General features: G+C 39.8%; 1 protein-coding gene across 1 annotated transcript in view; it reads right to left on the bottom strand.

Moving 5' to 3' along the window:
* The window catches only part of CFAP44 (cilia and flagella associated protein 44), a 47,158-nt gene extending 26,040 nt beyond the window's left edge, over window positions 1-21,118 (bottom strand). The window contains exons 1-15 of the mRNA XM_040594958.1: window positions 21,103-21,118; window positions 16,117-16,206; window positions 15,264-15,347; window positions 14,215-14,386; window positions 13,008-13,170; window positions 11,879-11,981; window positions 11,418-11,634; window positions 9,735-9,849; window positions 9,057-9,221; window positions 7,668-7,823; window positions 6,996-7,043; window positions 5,821-5,920; window positions 4,498-4,592; window positions 1,738-1,947; window positions 634-744 (exon numbers count right to left, since the gene is read on the bottom strand). Coding sequence (XP_040450892.1) covers window positions 634-744; window positions 1,738-1,947; window positions 4,498-4,592; window positions 5,821-5,920; window positions 6,996-7,043; window positions 7,668-7,823; window positions 9,057-9,221; window positions 9,735-9,849; window positions 11,418-11,634; window positions 11,879-11,981; window positions 13,008-13,170; window positions 14,215-14,386; window positions 15,264-15,347; window positions 16,117-16,206; window positions 21,103-21,118 — 1,845 coding nt within the window. The remainder of the gene's footprint in view (window positions 1-633; window positions 745-1,737; window positions 1,948-4,497; window positions 4,593-5,820; window positions 5,921-6,995; window positions 7,044-7,667; window positions 7,824-9,056; window positions 9,222-9,734; window positions 9,850-11,417; window positions 11,635-11,878; window positions 11,982-13,007; window positions 13,171-14,214; window positions 14,387-15,263; window positions 15,348-16,116; window positions 16,207-21,102) is intronic.
* Between the last annotated feature and the right edge of the window lie 396 nt (window positions 21,119-21,514).

The following is a 21,514-nucleotide window of genomic DNA, read 5'->3' as shown; positions in this document are numbered from 1 at the left end:
ACTGTGCACCAGTATAAAGTAGCTTGCTGGCCATTTTGTCAGCATCTAAATATAACAAACAATCTCCTCTCTAAATAATACCGGACTAACCACAATTTCAGATGTTACTCTAACCTTATAAAACGTTTTAAATATTAGCAAGAATCTATTTGAATATGTCACTGACACACTTCAAACAGAGTATGAATTCCAAGAAGCACCCAAAAGCTTTCTTAATGTGGTCTGAAAACTTTGTGAAAGCCCGTTTTAATATAGGCAAGAGGCACAGGCAATAATGCTCGCATACCTCTTTTATTAAAGAAGACTAAGACCTTCCAAAAGCTAAGGCAGAAGTTTGTTTCTTCAAGGCAGGAACTGGAAAAGCTGAGCAAAATTTTGTGGTTTGCATGTTTCTGTTCTTTATTATCCAAAGTCCAAAATATGTCCAAAGCGACTAAACCAAAGATACAGCTACACAGAACCTATCCGTCATGCTGAAGCATCACAAAGAACAAAGTAGCAAAGCATCTTTTCCATTGTCTATAGAGAACATGGCTAGGGTCATGGATCTTCATCTATTTACATTGGAAGTTCTTTTCAAAATGACATTTTAACACTGTAGGGAAGGAAAGAAAACAAACATGCATTACTCACATGAGAAGGTGGAGACCACTGTAATGCCTGCACAGGCCCAGGAACACAGATGAATCCAATTGGCTCATATTTATCTCCAACAGCAAAAAAGAAAACAGTTTTGTCTTTACTCTGATGAAAAAAAAAACAAAAAACAAAAAAACAAAGATGACGACTGAGTCAAAGCTAACCAAAAATTCAAAAGACTGTAGGTACTTTATGACATAAACACAAACTTCCAGTGTTTTGTGGCTCAACAGGGGGACTTACAAGTGCCTTGGAACTTAGAATTTGATTTCCATGATGATTACAGGGAGGAAATAAAAACCCTGCCCAACTTCCTACAGGGCCTTGAGTGCACCACTTAACTGCCCTGATGGGCCTCACCTGACATCCCTAGCCATGTGTTTTCTGCCTTTTGCTCCAGGAGCTCCTTTAATGCTGAGGCTCAGGCCTGGTTTTTTTCAGATAAGACAGCACAGGCTGATTTCCTCAAATAACATGAAAATCCAGAACGGGTGCACAACTGATGTATGGCAGTTTAAATCCTGCATTAAGTGAAATGCATGGTGATTCAGCTCAAGGAACGTGTAACTGCAAATGCACTGACCACAGCTAAGGGCTACCTTTTAAAAGGATAGACCACATTGACTGGAAATCATCTCAAAGACTAGCACGTACGCTGACAAAGACACCAGACAAACTGACTGGTTGATCCTGCTGTAAGGTCAAGCAGTGCTGGGGAGCAGCTGGAATGTTGCCAAGGTGGTGCATGAACCTTGGCATACGAATTCTTTTACTAATTCCAGGACACTACTAAACTAGTTCCAAAATGAACCAAATCCATCTTCAAAGGGGATTACAGAAACCACACTGAGCAGTCCAGTAATTCACAAAATTAATTGTAGGGATTGCGTGGTTGCTTTCCTTCAGAAAACCAATGTGAGTGCAAACAGAGCCTTCTCTTCCCCCAGCACCACAGAGAATTACAAGAAGCGATCAAGAGCAATAACAGAAGTATAATTGTGTCGTCAGTAAACAAACTTTACCTTATCTTACCTTATCTCTTTAAATAATCTCTACATTTGTGGCTTAATAAAAATAAACAAAAGAAGTGGCACATACCCCTGTGGCAAGCACATCTCCATTTCGTTCGTATGCCAAGGCTGTAACTGCAGCGGCGTGAGGTTTGAAAGCCTGTTTCAGACTTATTTCTGCATTCTCTGTATTGGTCTGTCCTGCAAGAACAGGCAGTCCTTTGGGATCATAAACTTCAATTATGCGGACAACACCATCTTCAAACCCCACAGCAATTAGACCTCCTTCAGGATTTACCTTTGAGTGGAAAAATGAAGAAAAAAAAATCACAGTGTACATCTGAGAGTTTAGAATAAGAATCTGTATGGCACATGCTGTGGTGTTAAACCTGTAACTCATCTTACATGGCGGTGTTGCTAAAGCACAAAGAATCTTTCATACATGGGAAATGTGGTTTATTCTCTCTAATATGCTACCATAAAGGGAGTGGGAGAACTGGGGGTTATTTGGTTTGGATTGTTTGGGGTTTTTTTACTGACAAAATGTCACTGAGACTGAAAATATTAATGACAATGTGGTTGTAATGTCTGAGGAAGAGGTAATTCATACTGATATACAGCACTTAAGCAGAAGAGTTAGAACTCAAAAAAGGAATTACTACATTACCCTGAATATAATATTGGGCATTGAATGTGGGTATGATTTTTGAAGAGGTGACGGCACAGACTTGGGTCTGGCTGACTCCATGTAAAATACAGTTGTCAATAGCTACTTGAGATGGAAAAAGGAGGCTATGGAGTCTTTACCATAGGCCCTGTAGGTAAGCCAATTGCTAACAATGTAGACAGGCTTATATTGTGAGAGAGAAGAGTGAGCAGAAACAGGCCTGTGTTGTAGCTGAATCTTGCTGGACTTGCAGGTTTTGCTAATATTAGCCATACATGGTAGTGTCTTGAAAGGGATTTACAAGCTGAGCCAGCTCCAGACATGGCACAGATCAATATTAATGCACACCAGAAATGAGACCAGAATGAGAACTGCTGTGTAAAGAGATGAGAGTGAATGGATAAGCTCTGTGAGCGTTTGGCAAAAGTAAGATCTTGGTTATGAAAAAGTTTATTGTTCAGAAAGGAGCTGAGGGTAACTGTCTTCCCGTTGTCTGGGGAGATCTGCCTGTGACGTCTTATGTTAAAAAGCCCCTCTGTAATAAACAGGGGTACAATAGCATTGCTCAGTAAATGACTAACAGGAGTCACTCATGGACCCCAAATTTATGGCCCTGTGTTTAACTCCATTGATTCCGTATCTTTCCTCTACTAGGCAGCCAGCACTCCAGATGTGGCCTTCCCAGTGCTGAGTAAAGGGGAAGGAACACCTCCCACAACCCGATGGTAACACCCTTCCTAAGGCGTTGGGTCCCAGGATGCTGTTGGACTTCTCTGGGTGCACTGCTAGCTCATGGTCAGCTTGGTGTCCCCCAGGATCCCAAGATCCTTCTCTGCAGAACTGTGTTCCAGCTGGTAGGCCCCCTGGCAGTACTGCTGCCTGGGGTTATCCCTACTCAGATGCAGGACTTTGCATTTTCCCTTGCTGAATTTTCTGAGATTCTTCTCAGTCCAATTCTCCAGCCTGTCCAGATCCCCCTGAATGGCAGCCCAACTCTCTAGAGTACCAGCCACTCCTCTCAGTTTTGTATCATCTGCAAACTTGCTGAGGATGCACTCTGTTCCAGTGTCCAGGTAATTAATGAAGAATATTGGCACCATAATAACCCCTAGGGTACTCCGCTAGAGACTTGCCTCTAAGTGGACTTTGTGCTTCTGACCACTACTCTCCAGGGCCCAGCCATTTGGGCAGTCTTAAATCTATGTCACTGTTCACTTATCTAACCTGTACATTGCTAGCTTGTCCATGAGGATATTATGCTATACAGATGCTTCAAAGTATGTCGAATGAAATTCTCTTGAATTAATAGTGCAGACTTTTCAAATACATTTGAGCACCTTAAGCCATGTGTAAGTATCTAATGAGATTTTAAATGCAGCTAGGTAGACTAAGTACCCTTGATTTTTCTGGCTGTGTTTAGTACCGATTTTTGTAAAACTGAACTGAGCCAGTTTTCTAATGCTGTACAATTTATTGTGGCTGTCAGCTTATCTCTTGAATATATAGATCATCACGTAAGAGCATCCCTGAAAGTCTGCATGGCCAGAATTACAGTTACAAGAGCACTGTCCCAGTGCTACCCTCACCTTGGAAATTCAAGTAAGCGCTTTCCTCCATAAATCTGCTTATAATTAATCCACCAGACTTGCTATGTTTCCTCAAAAACATAACTAGACACTATTTTAATTAAAATTAGCAAATATGTCTAAAAGTGATAGACTCCACACTCCACAAATGATCAGTTCTGGCAACAATTTTTTATGATTTATCTCCAAATGTTTGTGGATGGTCTGGGCTGTCATTTCAAAATGTGTTAACTAACTCATGTTAATTGGCAGTTACTCTGCATGGGTTAAATAGAAGCTGTTACTCTATAAACTAAAACTACTTCCTGAGACTGCACACTGAGATCTGATTTTAAAATCTCAGGAAGACACAAAGTAGGATACCTGATAATTCATAGTAAAGTCAAACTGTACAGATGCTATATACATACATGCTACTCCACAAACTTTTTATATATATACATATAAACATATATATACACACACACACTACAGTAAACTCCACCATGGCCTAACACTGACTTCTTTAAGGTCTTGTATGGTGAGCAACTTTCTTGATGCTGGCAGGCTCATAGGCCCCTTACGAATTTTTGTTAGCACACTAGCAAAAACTCACAACACAAGGTGCCCATGTCAGCGCTGTTCCTCCTTGTTTAAACTTAATTTCACTCAGTTGACTGTTGCTGATGAAATCATAGATACGCACTGACCCTGTGTGGCAAGGAGACAGTAAGAATTTTATTTCTTGCAACATCAATTACATGTTAAGATTTACAGAGAAATGTCTATTTATTTGAATGAAAAGCTGGATACAATGTTATTAGCTTTTCTCTTTGAGTATCAATTGCCTGCCTGGAAAGACATGACTGAGGGTTACAGGGTACCACAGCTAGCATGGTGCTCATGAACAAAACATCAGCTTTCTTCACTCTTTAATTAAAGGCTCCCAAGAGTTGTTGGGGCTGAGGGTTGTAAAAAAAAGTCCCATGCTGACCACCATGCATAATTTTCAAGCAATCACAGAACTGTGGCATACTGTAAGGAAAATGTGTACTGACAACACAGGAAAAGATAACACGCTATTGCTTGGGATTGCCTAGGGAGAAAAATATTTAAGTGGATGAAAATGGGAGATTGTCCAAAGAAAAGCCAGTTTCACCAGAGGTGAAATTAACAGATTCTTAGACACACATATTGGTCTGCATAAAATTCCATTCCAGCTGGCATATATCCTAAGTGTCATTTGCTCAGCTGGTAGGAGTTTGTCTTCAGGCTAGAAGAGCATGTACATTGTATAATACAGACAAATGCCAAGATACTGCTGACAAGAATTGAGTTTAAGACCTTGTAGCATTTTTTGAGAAGTGTAAATGACATTGTTAATGTTCTAGCCAGGGGTTCATCTTTAAAGCAAGATAAAGCTAACTGTGAGAGGCGTAAATTGCAAAATTTATATAAGTTTAAAAAATACGTCTATAATTACATTAGCTGTTGTTGAGAGCATGATAGCTATTGCATTTTCTAAGAAAGCCACAAATATTAATATTCACAATGACTTACACAATGCTAGAGACGTATGTAATTCCTTACAAAACAAAAATCCCAACACTTATCAATCCAGAGCCTTGAATACATGTGCTGTTATTCAAGCCAAATGTCTCATCTTTTCAGCTGTTCCTTCAGAACGAACAGAATTTACAAAGTTTCCCATAAAACTTCTCTTATTAAAATCCCAGGCTTTTAGGATGAAGCAGTCTTAATGCATTATTTGTCTTAACTATTAAAGAACTGATCCCAGGAATAATAATTGTCTGTAATGTGACTTTTCAAGAGCGAATACCTAACTTCAGTTCAAATCAGAATAGTTCCAAACCAAGCATCATTGTTCTTCAAAAACAATAATTACAGTGGTATGAGGGGAAAGGAATAGTATACTTACGGTCGAGAGCAGTGGTGGCCATAAGGTGTGTAACGGGAGAGACACTCATAGCCTCAATTCTTCCAGAGTGGAAGGTATACAGGCACTCTGGATCACGGGTCTGCAGTGCAAAACAGAAGAACTGAAATTCTGCTGCATTCTGGAGCTGCACTTAGAAGGTATTACAGCCACACCTACAGCAAACCTGAAAAACCTAGACAAGCGCTGTTTGTGTGAATAAAATTCAGCATGTATGAGGGACCTATATGCAATTCCCATGCCCCCTTTTTTTTTATTTAAATGTTCCTAGGGAGATTATCAGGAAAATTAGTGTAGGAACATTAAGCTCATTTAAAATTCCATCGTTTTCTGTGTGAAAATAAAGAGAAATGCCTTTCATGAAGTGATTTCAGACTTGGAATCAGTATTTTTCAAAAAAGCTGTTGCACTGAAGGCAAAGAAAATGCTCTCAAGCCTACGGCTTATGCTACCTTGGAAATCAATTCATCATCCAAGGAATTTTTGGTTTTGTTACACTTTTTTTTCATTAGTTTTTATAGTATGCTTTGTACATCTTTTATTTACCATAAAATTATTGGGACATAATTTTACCTGTTGCCAAAGAACTTTATTCCACTCAAAGGGATTTTTCCCATTTACTTTAATATGTTTGGGAGCAAAAATTAAATGCCCCCATTTTAACTGTGTCATCTATTTCTCCATCAAAAACATCTCCAGCAGTAACACTAATAACCAGTAGGATAAAACATGTGACATGCATTAACCTTCTCCTTGTTTTTCCTAGTTGTTTATATAATGTAGACACAACAGTAAGGATTGTTTCAAACACCTATCTAGATAAGATATATCAATACTCCTTGAACTAATTTCTTGCATCCATTCAACTTTTATTATCAGTTCATGAGGGAAAAAAAAAATCCTTTAAGGTAACCTGAATTTGGCAGCAAAATTTCAGGACTCAAAAATCAAATTATTTTTTATAACTCTGCACATCATTATAATCAATAACATTATAAAAAGGTATTTTTAAGAAAAAAAATGTTTCAGTAGTATAACTTTCAACTGCACAGCTTTACAAAACGTAAACTTAATTGCAAATGCATCCAGTATAGTTAAAGAAAGCTATTGCAAAGGAATTGAAGAAATCAGAAGAAAGAAAAAGAAAACAAACTTACCACATTTGAAAAAGTTAAATCCAGCTTCCAGATCGCTCCATTGGTGTCCTCAAGAAGAAAAAACAAAACACGTAATTTGAATATTTTCAAACTCAATTTGAATAAAATTGCCCATGGTAATTCCTTAAAAATGTCTTCATGATTATTACTGTGAAAATGAAATGACTAAATGTGGTGATGTTGGTCCTATCAGTCCTATCCATCAGTCCATGATAACAGAACTTGGACAATACCTTTTGACATTCTCCTGTTATGTAATTCTGGCTCTGAAAGCCAAAGTCTCACGTGTTACTATACACTGAAAATATAGCATAGCATAGCTCAACTCAGTTGGAAGGGACCTACAAGGATCATCTAAGTCCAACCGCCTGACCACTTCAGGGCTGACCAAAAGCTAAAGCATATTATTAAGGGCATTGTCCAAATGCCTCTTAAACACCATCAGGCATGGGGCATCAACCACCTCTCTAGGAAGCCTGTTCCTAGTGTTTTAAGGAAGAAGATTTTATATTTTTGAAGAAGATTATATATATATATATATATATAAAGAAGAAGACTGAATTCTACCAACAAGAAATGTACTGATCTGCAATGGACTCCTGCTGTTACTTAACATCACCTCCCTCATTCCATGCTTCTCCACAGAAATGTACGTACATGAGTGTATCTTACCTGAGCATACCAAACAGGTTGTCCACAGTCATGAACTTTTGACATGAAACTCAGGCTGACGTTCCTGCCGACATGAAGTTCATTCATAGGCTCCACCTCCAGTAACCCTGTATCATCCACCGAATCAGCAGCATCTATTATCTCAAAGTTCCACACCTTCATGGCGTTGGAAATATGAATAAAAAGGGGTGTGTGTGTGTGGTAATAAGGCCAAGTTATGTTTTCATACACAATAAATATGGAAATTTGTAATTCTAAGAAACCAGAGGAGCAGAGATTCTACATGAAGAGCGTGAAACTTGTCATATCTGCCTCGCTGGTTTGAATGTAACCTAAAACAGTGAAAATTGGCAACTATTATCTGATACATTTGGGTGCAATGCAAAGTCACGTAAAAGTTCTCTGTCCAATGCTGAAACACCAGTAGCTTAAATTCAGCCCTGGCACTAGCAGAGCTACACATGGCAGCCTTGGAACTAGAGAGGGTAAATGATATCTGTGTCCTCTCGGCATTGCTCATACTGAGGCAGCACAGAAGAATGTGAAATCTAACACATCCATGTTCTGCTTTGCGGGATAAGGACAAGACATCATTTGGCACCCTTCTAACCGAGTGAATTTTCCTAATGGGGTAACATTGCTTTATAAAACACAACAACTGCTCTAGCATGTTTGAAACCCTCCACTGTCCCATCCACAGGACAGCTTCCCGTTGATTACTTGGGGTCTTTCACATATCAGCATATACACTGTCTTCCCTTAAAGAGCAGGAAAACAAGACTTCAAAATTCTTGACAACTGACAGGTGAGATCAGAAACTGGCATATGGATACAGCAAACTTTTTACCTTAATTTCTAGAATTATATGTTAATTTCAGAATGTTTTTTCTTGTAATTGTTCTTCTATTTCAGTATATGTATCTCTGAGATGCTAGTTAATTTCTATGTAACTTTAACATTAATAATCTGAGCTTTCAAATATTCAGAAAATTAATTTCAAATATCGCTGTAGCTTATCCTTCAATATAACAACCACTGTATTAATAGGTCTGAAAATTATAAAGATTAACAAAAACTACACACACAAAAAGTTAGAATGCAGACAAAAACAAAGTTGTTAGACAATCACTGAAAATATTTTGATTTACAAGAGTAAAAGGTGATTTATTCACTACTATTAAACAGAGAATGTTGTGTGAACATGATCCAATTCAAACATATACACTATGGAGATGTGCTTATATTCTGTTTGTTCTAAAAATTTATCCTCAAAGAAGCTGCACTGCAAAATTGCCTCCAAAAATAAGCCCTGGTAAAGAAAAAAACCGTCACATTTACCTGCTGACCACAAATTCACACACCTAAAGGCAGAGCAGAAGAAAAACTCACCCGAATGAAGCCATCTTTTCCAACAGTGACAAGTTCTCCCTCATCCAGAACTATCTGGCTGACAGGGCCACTGTGACAGGGCTTGTGTCCAGCTCGACAGAGCTCCACTTTAATGAGCCCCCCTTCCCAAAGCAGCAAGTTGCCCCACTCAGTCCCTGAGATAACCTTCAATGAAAATGAAGATAAGCACATAAGCACCTGCACTTAACCACGCAGAAACACTGGCATGAATCTGGTTAACATTTGTGGCTTCCTTCCATGAAAGCAATAGATCGATAGCAATCTACAGATATTTGCAAGAGAAAGTGTAAAGGGTGAGAAGATTCAACTTTTTAGCAATCTGACATAATTTACATGCACTGAAATGGTTAAAGATTAGGGCTAACAGTCTTTGTATTTCTTTACACTAATGTTTTCACTAGCCCATTAGAGGAGGCTCAGCTCCAAGCCAACAGAGACATATTGTCTGGGAATTACAGTACTGACTGCACTTTTCAATTATTACAAAACAAGACAGGTTTTTGGCAAATTAATGTCAATATTAGCTTATCAGAGCAGTGCATCAAGGGTCTAAATCAAAACACTTAGAAGCAAATAGCGATTCTCCAACTTACTCAGCAGACTTTATATCAAAACCTGAGAGGGAACATAAAATCAATTAAGCTTTTTCTTTCTTACCTTCCCATCAGGCAGCGCCACGTAACCTATAATGTCGGTCACTGCTGTTTTTCCAAACCTGCCCAAAGCTCCTTGTAACTTGAGACCAGTGAACGTGAGAGCCATCTTCCAGAACCTGAACATAAAAAAAAAAACCCATCCCTCTCTGATACAAGGCTTCTTCAACACACTCTTCAGTCCCTCGCAGACATTGTAATAATCTTACCCGGGATGCCTCTGAGATAAAAGCCATTCAATTATTACTCTTTTTCACAGAAAGCCTTGGGTTTTTTCTTTTGAAAATGAGATAAAGCTTTGTAGCTACACAAATATTTCCTTACACTACCCCTGTGAAAAAGCTAGAAAAAGGATTTGGAATGGGCAGAATGAAGATTAAACTACTATTTATAATTTCTAAGTGTAAAATGCATAGCTACACCTTTCCAGCTGCAGCCAATGCATGTAGTTGGGGATATGCGTTTTACTCATCTCCAGTGTATGATGCTCAGCCTTGTAAATCCAAGGGACTAAGGTCTTCATGGAATTTCATGCAAGTACCCCCATGAATTTCAGCTTGACTACAAAATCTCAATGACACCAAGGTTTTATCCTAGATCTTCATGGCTATTTCTATTTAATCATTGTATTTTTATCAGTATAAAATATAACTTTATATTACTGAATTACAGAAAAAATTAATACCTACTGCAATTAGGGATGTTTCACTGTCAGTATAAAATATAACTTCATATTACTGCATTACAGAAAAAATTAATACCTACTGCAATTAGGGATGTTTCACTGTGTTGCAGGACACATCACATTTAAGACAGGTGTTGGAAAATGAGACCACATTTGGGTGAGAGGTCATGTTTACCATGTTATAAAAGCCATGTCAGAGTTTATTGATAGTTTATTGATTCAAAAGAAAGTTTATAAGAGTTTTGTCCGATTTCCATAATGTATTCTAAGCCACATTTTGGGGGGCTGAAAAAGCCATTTGCTATTGCAACCAAACTATATAACAAACCTCAGATTTTGATCTGATTCCTCTGTTAAAATTCAAAGAAACTTTAGATGCGTTGTAATTTTAAAGGTATAATTTCTATTACAACAGCATCCAACTCATATCTTAAGTTTCTGCTGTGTTAACATTGAACACTAGATAAATACAGAACACACAACTAATCCCTGTCCCAAAAGTTGTGGCTTATTTTTTATTACAAAAGTATCCATGAACTTACCAGAGAAGGGCGTGCATGGAAGCCTATCTTTTGTAAAGCTTCCTTGCAGTTTTTTGGTGGTATCAGAAGGTTTCTGATCCATAACTTGGCAACCACTTTTAACGGCTGCCCAAACAGCAGATGTGTTCAAGAGACCAAAGGTAGGAAGCTCAGAAGGCACAGGAGGCATATATGCTATGTTACCAGCAAGAAGGCATATAGATAGATAGATAGATAGATAGATAGATAGATAGATAGATAGATAGATAGATAGATAGATAGATATAGATATCTTTTATTACTTCTCTCCAGTACTTGTTGAAATTACAAGAATGGAGCCACTGGCACCAACACTCAACATCAAGCATTATCCTTTCTGGACAGCAAAAGTGTTAAAAGACTTGGTGACTGGCTGAAAGACTTCTACCTATTCTGAATTTAGAGGTTATATTTATTTATTAATTCTATTCTGTAAATGTACCTGATGTGTCCTGCCCCAGATGTAGTTAGTTGCTCCTCATTACCAGCTGAAAATGTGACCTTGTAAACATCCTGTGAAAAAGCTTTTGACCTCGACACAATCTTTTCTTGTTTCCAGTCCCAGATAGTCAGCGTGTAGTCAGGGCTGCTTCCAACACTGGCCAGCAAAGTGCCAGCATGATTGAAATCGCCAAAAACATAGGCTTCCTCTGTTCCACCTGAAGAACCATACAAGCAACATTTTTTTCACTAGGTAATAGCTCTCAGTTGGCTATTCCTACTAAACAAAATTTTCCTCCCCTGCAATAATGAAAAAGCTTGAATCCATTGTTTCCTATTCTGCTGTGAAGGACCAAAAGGTTGTATTTCCTTCTAAACTTGAAGTGACCCACTACTCCATCTGCTGGGATCTATGAACACTGGCCCATTTGTGTAAAATGAAAATAGAACTTTTTACACTACCTCGCAGTATTCTGTAGGGCCTCAGTGAAGGATACTCGTAGATGATGAGGTTTGGCTTCTTTCCTTTTTCTCCTACTGCAAAGTACTGCTTAGTAGGGTGTGCCTTGAAAAAGCAAAAGTCCCGTTGCATGCTGTAATGACACTTTTGTCTCTGTCCTACTAGTTACTGAGTTATTGTATTTACTCACTCATTAGTCAAAAGATATTGCTTTAAATACTAGGTTGCATTTTTCTGTGCATTTATTCTGAACAACTGTCAATCTATTGCTCAACATCAGAATGAAGCCATTATGCACATAAAATGGTAAAACCATTATGCACACAAAATGGTATATTACGCATGTAATGTGGAACCATAACTAACTGTGAAATAATTTGCTTTATTATTCATTCTTTTATTATTCCTACTTCACTCAACCCAACAGCTGCTCTCTCCACAGCAGCATTTGCATCAGCAGCCATCTACTTCAGCAGAAAAGCCATCCTCAATGGCATGGTTCTGAAGACGTAAAGACGTACTATGATTCCCCAGAAAAGGCTGCTTACAATGGGGCAGAACAGCCTGAGGCCGATATTCCAAAAGCCTTGTTCATGGGGAATGAAACTGAGAGATGGCAGAGCCATTCACAGGGTAAGATGCTTCAAATCCAGAGATAGCATTTGAGAGTCCAAACTCTCGGTAAGAGTTTACTAGAGTGAAACCAGATACATTTTCTCTTCATTTGTTTAGGAACTCGATTTTCTACATTTTAACTGCAAGCAAGACTCTACTAGTATCAGCTGTGACTAGGAAGATGAAGTGTTTAAAAAAAAAAAAGTAAAAAAAAGTGGTTGATATGAGCCAAATATTTCAATAAGCTTGTAATAGTGCTAAAAATTAATCCCAGATGGCACTTGTCCGTTCTTTAAGGTACCTGAGCCTGGGACTGAAGTATGCAGATATTTGTCCTCTGCCAATTACCAGTGGGATGAGTAGCCTACGATGCCTGGTCCACACATTCTTTAATCAATATCATATTTTCTTATGTATACGCATGTGCAACTGTAGAAATCTCCCATCAGGCAACCAAGCAAACATTTAATTTCTAGAAAATGACTAACATCTTAAAACAAGAAACAAAAGCCATACTGTGATAAACCCAATTCCACCACCGCTGCTGCTCCGGAGATAACTCTGAGACTTAGTTTTCAGGTCCTGGAGCACCACCTGGTTGCCTGCTATATACAGCAGTGTTTGGCTATCCATCATCAGCAGGTTTACATTTCTGGTGCAGTCGTATCCAAAAGAATGTCTGGGAACAGTTCAATAAGGAAAAGATTTGATAGTAAACTTTTCTAGAAAGCCAGTAAGTGGCTAGAAATGCTTAAACCAAACCTGAAACAGGAATATTGGAACGGGTGACTAAAAGCCTGATGGTAGGAAATCATTTTGTTCAGTATACAGTGAAGGTAAAATATATCAAGCCCCTATAACTGAGAGGAAGGCACAAGTGAAGACCTTCTGAAGTTCATATTCCATCCTTTCATTTCCACTACAAAGCACACCCCTTGGCTCTGCTGGATCCTTAAGGGCTGCAAGGAATTCATATTCTACCGGTGTTCTCTTTTCAAACAAAATGTAAGAAACATGCATCAGATTATTAGGAACTGTTCCACAGGGAAGAGACCAAATTAAAGAAGTGCTCAAGCTCACTTCCCTAAAAGTTTACAGGCAGACGCAGAGAAGGGAAAATCCTGTCTTCAGAAGCAACCACGTCTGCAGAGGAAACCACCAGCACATGTGAAAGTCACATATCATAGTCTATTTGACCATACCTAGCAAAGGACTTATTGTAGCTCTTAGTTGATGGGCATCACTTCCTTCATTCTACCAGTGTAGGTCTTCTGGGCCGAAGGCTACAAATCTACCTGGCTTCTTCCTCATTTCTCCCTTAGTAGTTCTGTGAGGAATTATGAGGTACACAGCTGCTCTTCTCCTGCCCTCCCCTCAGCTTCTTGGGGAACACCAGTGTGGCTACACAGAAAGGGAGAGCTTTGCAGGGGACATTCTTAGGCTAGTCTTCAGCCTGGTCACGTCACCTTGTCCATGACCTAGTTCTACAAGAGTACTTAGAACAGTAAGCATCACGTCCAGTAAGAAATGTTTATGAGGTCAAGACAACATTTAGGATTAAATTCACCCAGAACCATAAGTGGTCAGGATTCTTATCTGTGTCTCAAGCAAAGGTATCCCAGTAATGCCACATAGGCTACTCCAAATTAGACAAGTACAATTTTAAGAACACATATTAAATATCTTTAGCTTTAAATTTGCACAGCCTCAACAGAAAGGATACTTAAGAGTAAGAAGGTTAATGGGTATCCCAGAGTCGTCAGTGACAAATGGCCGTGAATATATATCTTCATACTTATAGAAGAAAGCTTCTGGTATTTTCTTTTCTACCTTCTCAGGCCTTTTTTGTGCCTCTGTGGGTACTTCACTATTATCGCATTCTTCCAAATCACCTTCTGCATCTCAGAAGAGGGAACATAATGGAAATTTATATTCACCAGAAATTTTAGGCTCCTTGCTGATATTTGCACCTAACTGCAAAAGGAAAGGATTCACACATTCTTTGCCTCCTTTGACAGAGTAATAGGTGTTCCATAGCTCAAACCAGGGGTACCATGTCTTAGTAACAATTTGTCCTGAACAGTCTGTAACAAGCACTCCCTCAGGCTTTTAAAAACTTGACTGTGAATATCCAAAAATGAAGAATTTACATTCTCAAAAATTTTTGCCTTTTTTAAAAACATTCAGTTTAACACTCAAGACTTAGTTCAAGATTTGCTTGGTGTTTCGGTCTCAGCTTTAGAAACCAAATGAAGTTTACAGTGTCTTTTTTCAGTAGCTATTGAACACACATCATTATACAAAACAATTAGTAAAAACACATACAACAGACCACCAGAAGACACCAGTGTTCTCAAAAAGGCATACTGCTAATGTGTGACCCACTGCAGTTCTCCGCTGGACTGCAGTGCAGAATTACTGTCAACTTGACTTCCAACTGGTCATAAGCACTTGTTAAAAGTACTTTTCAGTTTGATACCTCAGATCAAATCCCCATTACCTATTTTGTAAGCTTTTCACCCTGTCTCGATTTTTTTCTCTCCTAGGTGTTCTATGAAAAACAATCAAAGGGGTCACAGACAGCCATGGGAAAGAGCAAAATAAAGTACAGAAGGTAAGCCAATGGAAAGGGAGCAGAGAAACTCAGTCACTGTAACTTGATGGCACCGGCCTGAGATGTTCCTAACAGTAACAGTGAAAAAATGAAAAACTAGAAAGTAGTGGGGTTTATAAGTTCATGCCAACATCTCCCCAGTGGAAAGCAATACTCACCAATGCTCTCAGTGTCTGATTCCACTTCTTCCTCCTGTTCCTCTGGAGCTGGTGATTCCTTTGGAAAACTAGTTTTGCTTTCTTCTGCAAAGGACAATTGGTATCACACTTGTAGGTATTAATTCCTTTGACTAATTTGCTTATATATGCCATGTTAAATAAATACATAGTTCTGCAGTAGTAAAAAAAAAATCCCTTCAGTCCAACAATGGACTTCCTGCTTTTCAGAATTAATTGTAGGGAGAAGTCTGCTTTCAAAAAAATGTAATTTAAAAGTTAGGGGAAGGAAAGACACACAACCTATAACAGGAAAAAGGTATAACAGGAAGATCAAACAAGTGCCAGAAGTAATGCACCAGCATAAGCATCAAAAAATCCATCCAAAGCTGCACAGGAGACTCACTAGTGGGTTTTGTTATCCATGGTACCTAGATCTAGTGTGTTAGATGGCATGCAGAACATCTGAAATAAGACACTGGACAGGCATTCCAAGTAAAAAAGATGTTAAAATAAGAAATCACAGAATCATAAATACAAGTCTTTGACTGGAAGAGACTGGTGTAGTTAATGAATTGTTTGCAGTACTAGCTACAGAGACAGGTTTGAGCAGCAAAATTTTTCAGGGAGACACTTTGGGGGCTGAGGGACAGTGGGAATTATAGACACCGCAGCCAGCCCAGAAATTCACTGGAAGGGGTCATCTTTGACCAGAGTCAAAATGAAATGTGGCAACACCAAGAGCAGTAACTGAAGATGAACACTTACTAATAAGGAAGGGGTGAGTGTTGGGAGAAGCCAGAAGCTCCTGTAGGTTCAGTATCGAAATCACTATGTAATAGCAGGAAGTACTCACGGACACCACTGTCATCTGCCTGTGCACCTTCTGCTGGCTTCTCATCGGCTCCCTCGTGTTCCCTTCGAAAAGATGGCATGTCTTCTTTGCCTGGTGGTCATGAAGAAGAACATTTAGTATTTTTGCCTTCATCTGCCATTTAGACCATTTTCATTTCCTCTCAAATGCTTTGAGATTCCCAAAGATGATATTTGTGTTCAAACGTACATTTTCGTACAAATTGTGTACAAATATGGATAACCCAAAGATACGTCCTACTTTGTAGGGTGAATTAATTGGCTCAGGTCTTAGGACTCCAGGCTCTGCATACATTGCCATAGAAAGACTTTCATCTAAATACTGTGTAACGGGAAACTGACAACTGATTTAGGTGTTTTGGGCTTCTCTTTAATACACTGGGGGAGATTTGGGTTTGAGACAACAAGGCTATTCCTTGAAAAAAATATCAGGAGATAGATATTCTGAGATCATCTCATATCTGAATAGAGAAGAAGGAGATGAATCTAAGAAAAAAGGACTTTCTTCAAAACATGCTATATTCATGAAATGTGAATTAATAAAATTAACACAATTTAAAAAACTTTAAACAGCTTAACTAAACCTCCCAGAAATTTTTCAGCTTTCAGACTATCATTTTCAGAGTGCTACAATTTCACTAGTTACCATTGTCCTCTGGAGTGGGAAAGATCCAAACTTTTTCAAACAAAACCCAACACATTGATCACTTATATATAAGTCTCTGAAAGAAGCGAAAAAGCACAAGCATTGCTCTTATTCTAAATGTGTTCCACCTTTTGGTTTTAAACACGGTCTCCATTTCCAAATAAAACACGTCAAAATGAACACAGGAGAAATTCTGTATGAATACTACTGCTATAAAATACTATCAGAAAATTCATTAGTTGAATATAAAGAAACCTAAATATTCAGAATAACAAATATAGACAGCATGCAAATGAATCTCTTTTTATGTGTAAGTGTGACTCTGATACCAAGAAAAAGTCCCTAAAAATGCATTTCCCATTTCTGGCTTTGGGTCAGAATCCATTTAGGAAAAGATATTTTGAGACATTTCAGACTTTTCAGGTATTTCAGGAAAGGCAAAGTGTCCAAACTTAATGCCACCCATCAGAAGGACAGTGAGGGCAAAAAAATATTATAGTCATGTCATTCTTGTCATTACATAGCCAACCTGCCCTACTCAAGCTTCATCCAAAGGTTCCAAGTCTCTGCCAGAGTCTGAGTTCCCTGCATAATTTCATCTAAGAATTAAAATGAGCTTTTACCCCTCAGGAATGCTGAGAAAAACTTGAAAATAGACATGCAGAAAGTTTGATTTGCAGAAAACAAATCAAAAGACAACAACTGCAATATATCTCAATATATTTAAATGAAAATAATGATTTTTTAATGGTGTAACAGAACTGATATCACTGAAGTTGAAGAAATAGTTACAGACTAGTTGCATAAATATATAGTGGAGTGTTCAGAGACCTGAATTCTAATTCCAAACCCGGTAATGACGTCTACAATTTGTATCAGCCATTTCACCTCTGGCTGTCTCAGTTATCTCTTGTGAAAAATGAGATAATAATACTTACCCATCTTAGCAAAGTGTTTTGATATCCATAGAGAAAAGTGCTATAAAATTTCAAATTATTCTAACTAATTAGCAATCATTTATCTTCTAAAAATTAAGACTATCATAGTTTTCATTATAAATTAATTCCTATCTGGAAAATGCTTTAGGCTGAACAAGGGTATGAACATTTCCGCCTGCGTTGATAGCTGGGTTCTAGTTAAAGAAAGCTATTGCAACCTTCACTGCGCATATTACTGTGAGAACATTCAAGCACTGTACCAAAACAAATTTTGAATTTAAAGACTCAGGGGAGGCTCAAGGGGAGGACATGTCTACTTTGATTGCAGATTCTGGGGTTTATCAGTTGGCAGATCCAGAAAAGTTTTGTGTAGGTTCACTGTGATAAAGGCATGCATCCCTCTGAATGTTGATTTTCTTCTCCTGTATATTTTTTTGTTGTTGCTGAGACAGATTTCCTAAATCAGCAAGAATTAAGGGGTTTGATACTAAAAACCAAGATAGCAGCAAGTAGAACTGGTGTGACAGTTCTAGTGGGGAAAAAAATAGTTAGCAATCAGAAATGTTTGCCTACCCTAATGATACAGTATGCTTGACCAGGGCAGTATTCCCACACACACACCCCCAACCCAGTCCTAGTAATTCAAGATACTGGCTTGAAACACTATACCAGATCCACACCAGATCCACTATTTAGCTTTCTAAGAAGTCACTCAGGAGTGAGTTTAGATTTTCCTTATTTCAGTGGCCAGTGCTACAAGCTGTGAATTTCAGCAAAGTTTCATTTTCTTTCAAATTGCCTTTCTCTTAGCGATGTTCTCAAAAGCCACAGCTCACCTCAGAATGGAGAAATGCGTTCATTTGGGTAGATTTGTTCAATTATTTCAAAACTAAGATGTTTCTTGGCAATTTTGCTGTCACACAAAATCCTCATATATATAGGAGCTTCTCAAATTCTCAGTAAATTTGGACATTAAGAGATTTCTCATCTCAAACAACCATCTCATTTATTCAAAATGCAGGATAATTAAATCAAATAGGTGTTTGTTTTGTAACACATAAACAAATTCACTGAGATTACACTTTTTTTTTTTTGTCATACTACATTTTTCTTCTTTCCAGAAAAAAAAAAAGGTGTTTAAATGTGTAAGCTTCATAAATGTACTGTGTGCATTAATAAATCTAGAAACTGAACGTATTTAGTAGTTATTCTTGTAAGCTGTCTCTGCCCCACCATTAACTGTGTGACTGTGCTTAGAAGACATCAGCTATCTCACCTCAGCTTTGATATCTACAGCAGGGTGATAATCAGTTTTGTCTGCTAATTCAGGATATGTAGAAACAGGGAACTATCACTGCAGAACATAACTGCAGTGATATCAGTACTAGTAATAAGCAAAAGATTAAAAATTCATCTCTACACTGCGCTACTTCTGCAGGATTTCATTTTTTGGTTCACTCAAAAATGTGCAATTTTTTGTAGAAAAGCTTAGGCCACCGGTGGGCTTGGTGTGGGTGTGTGGAGGGAAAAGTCTCTTGTTCTTTCCTTCAGGACAGATTGTCTTCTATATTATTCCTTTACTTGTCTTTACTCCACGTGAAGGAACTCAGTTAGTGTCGGGACTTTGTTTTGCTTTTTTGCTTCCAATCCTGACTCCTCTTAGCACCACACTATGAGCCTTAGGAGCTACACTCCAACTTTCTGGCCTGGGGGTAACACCAGCCTAAAATGATGACTGCAATGTTCGGCTATCCTGAGGGTGTTTGCTATGAGGAATTACATATCAATCAGCTCTTCCAGGCTGAGGCATCTTCTTCAAGTCTAGCTCTGTTTTGGATGTGCCAGATTTCTTCCCATTTGCCAAGTTCTAATTGTTTAACTCATCTTCAGACACAGTCTGCTCAGCAGTTTTTTCTAATTCTTCCATTTCTTTATGAAAAACAGCACGCCATCGAACAACTCTCAGCATTCCTTTCAGCCTTCAGACCACATCAGAGTGCATCAGGAATTTACTAGGCTGCTGCTGAGCACAACATGTGCAAGCAGTGGAGTTTTGCAGAACTTACTTTCATTCAAAAAAATGTAAAGTCTTTTAGTCCTTATATACACAAGGAAAAATAGCCAAGCCTAAATCAGGCATAGTTATCCAGTGCCATTCATCACTATCAGTCAGCATTACTACAAAATTAGTAATAGAAGTCAGTTTTAGACAACCAACCCAAAATGCCAAGGAAGCCATTTTTTGCACTAGGCAATATTGCTGCCTCGTACAATAGCTAGAAGACTTGAGAGGAAGGAGAATAACAGAAGACATCAATTCTCACAGCAGTTAAGTATATAAAATATTTACTAGTCAGAGACTGAGACAGCAAGGATAAAGCTACAAAGCAGGATCTAGACACATCATCTTTATCACAGCCCCATTGCCTGTTCCCCCCCACCATCAGAGAGAGGGAAGAAGTGGCCAGGAGAGCCCTGATTAGAACCTATCACTATGTAGCACGCATTCAAAATATTTTCCTATAAAATTAGGAGAAATAAAACCCCAGCTCTAATTTCCAACCTTACAGCTAAAGTATTTCTCTGCACGAGCCAGATGTCCTAACTCTGCCTCATGCAAGCAAAAGTTTAAAGTCTCTTGAAGTCTGCCTTGTGAATAAAGGTTACCAGGTTTTTATTGAGCAGAAACAGGAACGGGTGACCATCACCACAGTTACTTATTAACTTACAGTATGAAGGAAAAACATAAAAGTGAACCTGAGAACAACACTAAAAACACAACAGGTAATAAAATGAACAGCCGCACACATGGTAAAGCAAAACCAACAAGCCCCGCATTTCAAATGAAGTATGGGATGGTCTATCCCAGCTGCGGAACATTCCTCCCTCCTTCGCTTTCCTGAAGCTAGGCATCTACATGAGAATAAAGGCTTTTCTTTTCCAAAAGTCCCTGTGTGGGAAGACTGGTACCACACAGCCTCTGGCAGGCAGAGGCGATGGCAGCGGCCTTGCACAGAGGTGCAGGCCCAGCACCAGGCCCGACCCTCTGCCACAGCCGCCTTTTGCCGGACACCGGGGAAGGGCCGCGGCGGGGCAGAACACCCCGTGACAGGCTGCTCTGCGGGGGCCAGCGACGGGGCTGGCAGGGGACACCTGGAGCTTCTCAGGGAGAGCAGGAGAGGGCCCCTCCGAGGAGCCACGGGGAGGGTGCCACAGAGGGGCGCAGCGAGATGCCCGGCACCGGGCGGCGTCGGGCGCATGAGGAGCGGGATTGCTACCGGGGGCAGGTCCGCGGGGGCCACAGGGAGGCCTGCGGACCCCCCGGGAGGCGATGCGGGCCCGTGCGGGGCCGCAGCGGTCCCTGACCTTCCCCACCACGCCGTACCTGAGGCCGCCTCCATCGCGGCGTTAACGGTTTCCAGGCAACCGGCCGCGCGGCGCGCAGAGCGCTCCGGGAGCTGCGGCGGGGGCGGGGCGAGGGGCGGGGCGAGGGGCGGGGGCTACGCCGGGCAGCGGCGGGGCGGCGGCTGAACGGCCGGGGCTGGGGCGGAACCACCGTTCCGCTACAAACCGCAGGGGCTGCCGGCTGGGGGTGGCGGGGGGGTTTCTCCAGGTGAATCTCTTTTGGTCACCGTTGCGGTCTCCTCAAAATCAGCGGGAAAGTAAAGCGGCCTCGGCAGCTTTCTGCCCGCAGCGCGCAGCAGGTGCCGCGGCCGGTTGCGGCGTGTTTCCCCGGGCGGCGGCGCTCAGGCGGAACGTGCCTGTGTCCGTGCCCCCACGTACACCTGCGGGCGCGG

The sequence above is a fragment of the Falco naumanni genome, chromosome 5 (genome assembly GCF_017639655.2).
Source record: "Falco naumanni isolate bFalNau1 chromosome 5, bFalNau1.pat, whole genome shotgun sequence".
NCBI lineage: Eukaryota > Metazoa > Chordata > Aves > Falconiformes > Falconidae > Falco > Falco naumanni.
Note: the sequence above shows the minus strand (reverse complement) of the source record. Positions and strands in the feature narration are given on the sequence as shown.